This window comes from Salarias fasciatus, chromosome 16, assembly GCF_902148845.1.
Source record: "Salarias fasciatus chromosome 16, fSalaFa1.1, whole genome shotgun sequence".
Taxonomy (NCBI): Eukaryota; Metazoa; Chordata; class Actinopteri; order Blenniiformes; family Blenniidae; genus Salarias; species Salarias fasciatus.
This window is the reverse complement of record NC_043760.1, coordinates 23,303,222-23,312,126: the sequence shown is the minus strand read 5'-3', so window position 1 is coordinate 23,312,126 and position 8,905 is coordinate 23,303,222. Positions and strand designations below refer to the sequence as shown.

Sequence of the window (8,905 nt, the reverse complement as noted above, 5' to 3'; positions counted from 1 at the left end):
ACACAGCATAATCATTTCGACATGAGGTTGCTTTTATTACTGGTTTATTGAAATGTGTTTTGTTCATTGATCAGTAATACTTTTCCAGCATTTAACGATATATTTTCAGGATGACAAGTGGCATTACACTGAATGATGAAGTAGGAAAGAGACGGTGTTTAAACTTGACAGGCAGACAGCAGAGGAAAAGATATTTAAATAGTTTCAACTCTACTGAGGTATGGGGAGCATTTCTTTATCACTGCTCAAATCCACAAACCGTCTCAGTTTAAACCAAAGATCAGAAATCTGATCAGTGTGTTGAGGACTCAGCTTCCATACAAACAAACTTTCCAGTTTCTCAACAAAATACAAACAGGATATATTCAAATTTATTTGTACAACATGGAAACTGAGCCACGGTGTGTTCGACTGAATCTATTCCCTAAACCACTGCAACATAAATGTCACAAAGTAGGAAAAAAATCTAAGATTTCTATTAAGAAAAGAACAAAATCATTTCAATGGCAACCACTCGTTTTGTTCCATGCAAAAATAAAGTGCCAAAATGTAATTATTTTAAATAACCACTTAAAGCCAAAACAAAAATGTCAAAGCAATAATATTTTTTGTAACATTTTTCCCTTTTCTTGTAAACTAAGGACAAACTCACAGAAGTGCAAACTACAAAATGATATTTAAAACTCAACTCATTGCTACTGTTTCTTTAATACAAAATGGGTTTTTTTTTTCTCCAGTTATACTCAAATTTCGTGTTTGTAGTAACACGACTTTTCTGCTATCAGCATTAAAAGTGTTCTGGAGTCATCTGGCACGTTTCAACCCGTTCATCAGATCAATATAAATCTCCGCTGATTCGTTTACAGGAAGTCGTGCTGCTGCAGGACGGTTCGGGGTTTTGTTCTAAAAGCTGCGGAATGTGGTCATGTCCTTGGGCTTGTTGCTCGGGACACACCAGTCGTCGGCCTCGTGGATCGTCTTGTAGTGTTTCCAGACGGACTTGTTGTACACCGGGAGCCTCTCGATGGACTCTGTGGAAAGCGCCTGCAAAGGGGAAAAAAAAAACAAGTGAATGGAGTTAAGGCAAGACAAATCTGTTTGAATCTTCTTTATTGTGAGAGTTAAAACTGCTTCTTCGAGCCCGAGTTACCCGGATGTAGATCACGGCGTCCGTCCCGTAACCCTCCAGCGAGTACAGCTTCAGGTCTCCCTGGAAGTAGCGGGCGTAGAGTCGGGAGATGGGCAGGCCGTGTCCGTAACCGGCCTGAAGAGGAGGGGAAAACATAGAAGATCCTTCACATGTAGCAGCAGTGAAGCGCTTCTATCAGCAGCACGTTCGACAGACGACGACACTGAACGCTGCACGCTGGTTACTGTACCCAGCAGTCAGCTTTTGCAATGCAACAAGTTTTTTTGGATCATGGCCACAAAAATTTACTACGTGATAAAATAACTTTTATCTGTTCCTGAGGTGAAAGTGCTTCTTTTTTTTTTTTTTTTCCCTGGTTGACTGAATAAAAATGTTATCTTGAGAGAGAAAGGATACAGTTAAGGTAAAGGTAGAGTTAAGAGAGAGACTTTCACTTGAGTAGTCTCGAATTATTTCAAGTGATCACCAACGCTCCGCTCTGAGAAAGCTGGTGTTCTCTATCTTGCTCAAGGACACCTGGACACGTGCACATCTAACTGCCGACCCACTAATCTGATCGCACACTGGTCAAAGCTGAACCGTCCACGCTGAGACAGACGGCGGTTATGTTTCAGAGGTGACGGACGTGCGGCGCTGACCAGAGGAGCAGCTCGGGCGCCGTCCATGCTCGGCCGCGGCGCCGTCGAGTACGTGTAGGTGAACAGCCTGTCGATCTTCCGCAGCGGCACGCCGCCTCCACGATCGCTCACCTGACCAGAAACAGAGCGTGAGCATCAGCTCACCCAACAAACACATCAATCTCCAGGTTTGCCTGGTTTTCTTTAACGGTACCTTGACGGTCAGGTCTTCAGACCCCATGGCGATGCGGCAGTGGATGGGAGGATACTCCATACAGTCTCCATACTGCTCCATGGTGGCCCGCATGGCATTCTGCAGCAACGATCCAAAAGGTTTTAATGAAAGAAAAAAAAAAAAAACTTCCCATCAAACTTTACCACCGATGAAATGAGGAAAACGCACGAGGAGGCGACTCTCACCTTAAACAGCTCAAAGACCATGTGATACAGGTGAGATGGAACATAAACCACGGTGATCGGCGCGCCATCCTCTTTGGCTGTCAGGACACGGTCAAAAAACATCATTAGTCCCTTTTAAAAGATGGATCCACTTTGAATAACATCTTGAAATCATATATTATAAACAGGCTAATGATCTTAAGTGATCGAAGCCTAATGCCTCAAAAATCAGGAACACGTTGACTCAGAGTGAAGCTGTAAAATTATTCCATTTTGTTCATTCTAGACTACATACTTCCCTGTTATCAGGCTGATTCAACTTAAAAAGTATTCAATTAATTCAAGAGAGTACAGACAGAAACCAGCAGGAGAGATCACAATATTATCTTCCTGTTAAATCTAGAATAGATTTTAAAACTTTTCCTGTAACTTATAAAGTTCTTAACGACTGGCTCACAGGTAGTCTCTCATCGCCCCAGGAAAACACTTTGTTCTCAGAGCGCTGGTTTACTGGAGGTTCCTCGGTTTCTCTAGAAGTAGAACAGGAGGCAGAGCTTTCAGCTCTCAGGCTCCTGACATGTGGAACCGGCTCCCAGTTTCAGTTTGGGAGGCGACTCAGTGTCTACTTTAAAGGTCACTAAAGTTTATAGTTAAAGCTGACTCAGGCTACAATGGACCTTTTTTTTTTTTTTTAAAGAGAGACCTTCACTGAGCTGCTTTTCTTTCTCTCTCTCCATGTCAAATATTCCGTAGAGATATTTTCTTTGAAATCAGATTTATTCTCTGCTATAGACTTTTTTTCAAGCTGAACCGTGAATGCATTTTCAATCATTTGAACTCGATCCCCGTGGGAAACAAAACATCTTCTAGACACAAGAAAAAATTAAAAGTTCCACATAGAAAAGCCTGTAGGTTCATCATTACTAACCGCTACACCACTGTCCAGCCCTTCAGATGATTGGGTTGTGTGTAGTTACCATTAAATTCTTCCAGTATCAGCTCAGGAGAGTTCATGTAATACCGGTCACAGAGATTCCTGGCATTTTCATAAGCATCTGTAAGGAGGTGGTTTGCATTCATCATGTGACAATAATAGAAACAAATAAAAAAATCTTAAAGAACAGCGTTGTTTAACTCCATCCCCTGCTCTCCCTGCTCGTTCTCACCTCTGACAATCTCGCTGACGCCACAGTTTGGATCAATACTGCCGATCTGTTTGGGATGTGCAGGATTCACCTTCACCTTTCCACCAAAGAGGAGCGCTGATCGGAAACACGCAGGAAAAAAAGATCAACAAATGCTTCAGTATCACACAGGAAAGTAGTTTTTACTAACTAAAGAATAATACTTAAAGGGTCTTTGTGGTAGAAAGACCCTTCTTTTTAAGGCATGTGCCCAAATTAATGAAATTAGTTTTAACCATATGTGGAGTGCAATTCACATTGTAAAAATACTCAATTTTACTGTATTAAATCAAAATTAAAGATGTCTTCAGGGCCTTTTTCTATTTCAATTTCTGTGGCTCTCACATGATCAAAGACAGATGGTTCTCAACCCTGATTATGGGACTCTAGAGATAGATTGTGAATGAATAACTCAACCAGGAGAATTATTTCTACTGAGATAGAATGTGTTAAGACGTCTGCATATTGATTTTAAATGCTTCGTGCAGTTTCTGATGCAACCTGAGCACCTTGTCCAGCTGTAGTGGGATTTGAACTAAGACATTTACACAGACTGGTGTCTGCTGAGGACAATCTACTGAAATAACAATAGAATTTGCTCACTGTGCTGGTTGAGCAGCATTCTGATGGATATCCTGCTCATGTAGAAACGATCCAGGAAATACTGGACGTTCTGGCTGACCACCGGGTCGGTGCCGTACGTCTCCTTATACTCCACCACTCCCTGAGCCATGACGAGGATGACGTTATTGTGGCGATTTCTGATGTTGACGACCGTGTCTGTGAAACTGTTCAGAGACAAGAAAAAACAGGAGAGCATGAGAGCTATCCATAGAAACAGATGGCGGTATTGGAAGAAATAAAATGAAGATAACTTACTCATATGTGACTTTCTCATCATTTACATTTTTGTCTTTGAACTCGAGGATCTCCTGGAAACTTTGTATATACCTACAGGATGAGGTGAAGGAAACCATCATGTTGTGTCTGCAGCCACCAGCAGGAGAGTAAAGAAGACAGAACTTCATACCAGCTCTGGACCAGTTTCACTGAAGGAGTACTGAGCAGGTTGTCTGGCAGCAGGTTGATCTCTTTCATGATGTTTGCCAACCTGACAGGTAACTCCTGCCTGAGGAACACGAAGGATGTTTTCTCACAAGCATTTTCAGAGCCTGGAGGACGGAGGGAGATAACATCTTATCAGCCTGGAGGGGTGAATTCACTTCAATTCAACTCAAGTTCACTGCCAGAGAAACAGGTTTCCCCTGTACAATCAAATTGTTTCGCTACTGCCCACAGAGAAATCAGACTTAAAAGGAAGTAAACAAAAAGTACTGAAATAAATCTGCGTGTGCACATCACATTACTGCACCTTTCCTGGTCCACATGACCTCTACATGTCTTACCAAAATCCAGGAACTGCTTCATGGACAGAGGAGAGGGGGAGAACTTGGAGTAGTAGTCGATGTTCTTTGCTACGGAGACGCTGCTCCTCAGAAACCTTAAAATCCTCATGCTGACACGTCAAAACGCAGATTAAATTAAATCCAGGTGGCATCAACAGCGGAGCCTCGGACACCGGAGCGCATCTACGTTGTCGTGGCTGGTTTATCGCAGGATATCAAGCATATGAACTATCGCTGGGCTGCCCCGCAGTTCACAGAGTGTCCGGGCTGCATATTCGCTGTTAATGTTCGATCCGTCTGTCAGTATTTATGCTAAACTGCGTTCGTCCTCTTGATGCTCAGGAAACATAAACAGGGAAACACTGACCCGTCTTCCTCCTCCTTTAAAACGGGCTGGTGAAGCGCTCATAGGGGAGTCAGCGCCCCCACTGGACGGGACGGGAAACGCTCACTTCAATTCTTTCTCGTTGGTTTTAACTGATGAAGCACTGTGTGGTACGCGAGCTCCCTCTTGTGGTAAAAGGCTGGAATACTAATGAGTTTAGGATATGACTGTTTTTGTCAGTTTTTCTTTGGTGCATTTCTCACACAACCTTTTTTTTCAAACATTTGTTCAGCATTTAATGCCTTTCTTGAAACAATAAAAATAGAGCTCAAAACCTAGTTAATAACCTGCGTTTCACTTGCTCAAAATTAATACTCCATTCCTCAAAAGCAAGCTTTCATGATGATGAAAGCGTCACTGTTGTCAAGATGAAAATTCCTGACGCCATTATTTATTAACAAGATAGTCAAAAGGATTTGTCATGTTTTCATTATCACAGTTTATTCTAGAAGTGCGTTCCAATGCAACATCAAAAATGCAATGAAATGAGAACTGTTAGTTTTATAGATAATGAATATCCAGCATTCACAAGTAAAATTCATTTTGACTGGCACTATATAAGCATATGATAATGTTATGAAACAGCAGAGACTTGTATAAAAGCAACTGATGAATGTCCAAAAGCATTTGTAGGAAGGAATGAAAAACTCATACTATGACAAATGACTGAATGTTGTGAAGATTGAACTAACTTGTGCAAATGTTAATAGAGATGTGAGAAATGCACCAAAGCAACTGAGAAAAACTGTAACTGAGTAATATGAAAACAGGATTTATAATATATCCAACACATGACATTCTTTTTCAACTCAGTAATACTTTTATTTTATTTTGTCTCAGTATCAGTGTGATTTATTCTTTGCTACTTTGCTTAAAAATATGCTACAATTTGATTATCTCTTAGCTCGTTGATATTTTTTAAATGAACTCAACACTTAGAATGCTTCTTTGTAGAATGTGGGTCAAACTCCATGACTGAAAAATGTTCCTGTCAGGATGAATCAAGTCTCTCTTGTGTCCATAAAGTCTCTGCTACAGGAAGGTAAGAATTCATCGTTTTTTCAAGTGATACTCACTTTGAAAATTAACTTTTTCTTAGAGTACAACAAAGAAACTATATTTCACATACATTTTCTTATGACGTCCTTTCTATTTTTTTGCAGTCTGGCCTGTGAATGTGATTGGACACAGTCTGTGTCGATCTTATGAAAGAGGCGGGACTTGTCCTCCTGCAGGACAGATGTCGTTCCGGGCTGATCTCTGACGTCATTTCCGTTAGGAGCCCGCTGAGATGCCTACGCAGGCGATTGACCACGTTTCGTATAAACGGCGTTAGTTTTTGTCGTTAAAGTAACTACTAACCCGTTCCTGACTCATTTGGCCGTTACCCAGGGGGAGCTCACCGGCGGGGATTCGGCGAGTCTCCATTAACTTCAGTCAGGACCGCTCGTGTTTGTCACGCGCCAAAAAAACGTCCACCGAGGAAGCGAAGGGACCATTTTGTGAGTTTCAGTCCAGTTTGTTTTTGTTTCGGTCAGGAAAATGAGCGGCGGATTCAGCTTCGGTCAGCCCTCCTCGGGCTTCACCTTCGGAACTCAGAAGCCCGCAGCTTCGGCTCCGGCTCCGGCCACTGGTTTCGGGCTGACGGGCGCCGCGGCCGCGGCCCCTGGAGGGGGCTTCACCTTCGGCACCCCGGCTCAGCCCGCCGCCTCCGCCGCGGCCCCCGCCACCAACTCCTTCAGCTTCGGCAACGCGGCTAAGAGCACTGCGGGAGGAGGGGGCTTCTCCTTTGGAACACCCACCTCCAGCTTTGGCCTGGGCGCGACTCCCCAAACCACAGCGGCACCGGCAGGGCTGTCTCTCGGCTCTGCGGCGGCCCCGGCCGCGGGGTCAGGGTTCACGCTGGGCGGCGGGTTGACCGCACAGCCCGTCGCCCCCGCTGCTGCTGCTACTGCTGCTGCCCCTTCGGGAGGGGGCTTCAGCTTTGGGACGGCCCCTCAGACTCAGCCCCAACCTGCGGCGACGGCCGCGCCAGCAGCCACCACGGCCCCGGGGGGCCTGTCGTTTGGAGGGTTCAGCTTTGGAGCCAATAAAGTGCAGGTGTCCACAGCTGCTGCACCCGCCCCCGCCGCAGGAGGAGGCGGAGGTGGAGGTGGAGGCTTCTCCTTCGGCACCAGTACTCCTTCAAGCCTCGCTCAACCAGCTTCCACCACGGCAACCCCAGCGACGGCAGCAGCAGCCCCAGCCGCAGCTGGAGGGTTTGCCTTTGGCATCAAGCCCGCATCCACCCCAGCTCCTCCTGCAGCAGCAGCCCCAGCTGCAGGCCCCACTCTTTTCTCAACACCCATCACTTCAGCTGCTGCACCTGCAGCCGCCCTGACCACTGGCTTCACTCTGGGTGCTGCTCCAGCTTCAGCAGCAAGCACTGCAGCTACAGTCGCCACGGCAGCCACAACTGGAGGGTTGGCTTTCATGCTTAAACCCCTCGGGGCAGCTACAGCCGCCACCACCACCACCCCCTCCGGCCTGATCTCTGCAGTCACAACAGCAACAGCTGCTGCACCTGCTGCTGCTGCTGCCGCTACTCCTGCTGCTACAGGCTTCGCTCTGGGACTCAAACCTCTGACCAGCACAGGCACCACAGCGGCTGCTACGGCCACAACAATCACCACCACCACTGCAGCCCCTCCCGTGATGACCTACGCCCAGCTGGAGGGTCTCATGAACAAGTGGAGTCTCGAGCTGGAGGACCAAGAGCGACATTTCTTGCAGCAAGCGACTCAGGTGAACGCCTGGGACAGGATGCTGGTGGAGAATGGAGAGAAGATCACTTCCCTGCACAAAGAGATGGAGAAGGTAAAGCTGGACCAGAGGAGGCTCAACCAGGAGCTGGACTTCATCCTGTCCCAGCAGAAGGAGCTGGAGGACCTGCTCTGCCCGCTGGAGGAGTCTGTCAAAGAGCAGAGTGGAACCATCTACATGCAGAACGCCGATGAGGAACGCGAGAGGACGTACAAACTCGCCGAGAACGTGGACGCACAGCTGAAGAGGATGTCCCAGGACCTGAAGGAGATCATCGAGCACCTGAACACATCCAGTGGGCCAGCAGACACCAGTGACCCAGTACGTCATGACCGAAGACACGACTGCTGTTGTGAAACCTTTGCACAAGACTTGCTTGTTTAAAAATAAACAAACTTTTTTCCTTTCTCTTTCAGCTTCAGCAGATCTGTAAAATCCTCAACGCTCACATGGACTCGCTCCAATGGATCGATCAGAACTCGGTTCTCCTGCAGAGGAGAGTGGAGGAGGTGTCCAAGCTGTGCGACAACCAGAGGAAGGAGCAGGAGAAGACCTTTCGTCTGACGTTTGATTGAACTGCTGTTAACAGTGCTTGCTAACGTGGACATTTTTGTAATTAGTTTGCAGAAATGAAATCCTTCGGATTTGTACTCAACAGACAAATTGCTCCTTTGTTTTTTTTTCTTCTTACGTTTGTTTCAAATAGTATAATTAAATGAATCTTTGCAATAAGTGTCGTTGGTGAATGAATAGTAGAAGGAGGCAGCCACATGTAGACCTCAGTACACACACTCAGTCTTACTACATGAATGTTATTACACTGTGTGTAGGTTTGGTCTTATCTTCCTCTGCAGTTTTCATATTTTCTCCTTCAGTCCAAAACATGCAAACAAAAATACATTTTTTGATGGAAGCTTTATATTTATTCAGTTTTGTTCCAAAGGTAGAAAACAAGTGCTGCA

The 8,905-nt window shown here is 45.5% G+C and overlaps 2 protein-coding genes across 2 annotated transcripts; one reads left to right on the top strand and one right to left on the bottom strand.

Annotated features, from left to right (window-relative positions):
- Positions 1–667: 667 nt before the first annotated feature.
- On the bottom strand, positions 668–5,147 carry pdk1 (pyruvate dehydrogenase kinase, isozyme 1). Its single transcript, XM_030111483.1, has 11 exons — positions 4,757–5,147; positions 4,381–4,522; positions 4,230–4,301; positions 3,954–4,138; positions 3,333–3,428; positions 3,144–3,221; positions 2,188–2,264; positions 1,982–2,080; positions 1,789–1,899; positions 1,151–1,264; positions 668–1,044 (listed from the first exon to the last, which is right to left on the bottom strand). Exons 1-11 carry the CDS (start codon positions 4,863–4,865, stop codon positions 904–906), a joined length of 1,224 nt encoding a protein of 407 aa, XP_029967343.1. The 5' UTR covers positions 4,866–5,147; the 3' UTR covers positions 668–903.
- Positions 5,148–6,402: 1,255 nt separating this feature from the next.
- Positions 6,403–8,746, top strand: nup62l (nucleoporin 62 like). Its single transcript, XM_030111859.1, has 2 exons — positions 6,403–8,264; positions 8,360–8,746. The coding sequence occupies exons 1-2, from the start codon at positions 6,684–6,686 to the stop codon at positions 8,516–8,518; spliced, it is 1,740 nt and encodes a 579-aa protein (XP_029967719.1). The 5' UTR covers positions 6,403–6,683; the 3' UTR covers positions 8,519–8,746.
- Positions 8,747–8,905: the final 159 nt, after the last annotated feature.

Excerpts from the sequence above, each read along its gene's own strand:
- pdk1 (XM_030111483.1), bottom strand. The coding sequence starts at position 4,865 with ATGAGGATTTTAAGGTTTCTGAGGAGCAGCGTCTCCGTAGCAAAGAAC. Across the intron at positions 4,139-4,229 it reads GATGAGAAAGTCACATATGA|TTTCACAGACACGGTCGTCA; the intron begins GTAAGTTATCTT and ends GTCTCTGAACAG. Across the intron at positions 1,045-1,150 it reads ACGCCGTGATCTACATCCGG|GCGCTTTCCACAGAGTCCAT; the intron begins GTAACTCGGGCT and ends TCCCCTTTGCAG.
- nup62l (XM_030111859.1), top strand. The coding sequence starts at position 6,684 with ATGAGCGGCGGATTCAGCTTCGGTCAGCCCTCCTCGGGCTTCACCTTC. Across the intron at positions 8,265-8,359 it reads CAGCAGACACCAGTGACCCA|CTTCAGCAGATCTGTAAAAT; the intron begins GTACGTCATGAC and ends TTTCTCTTTCAG.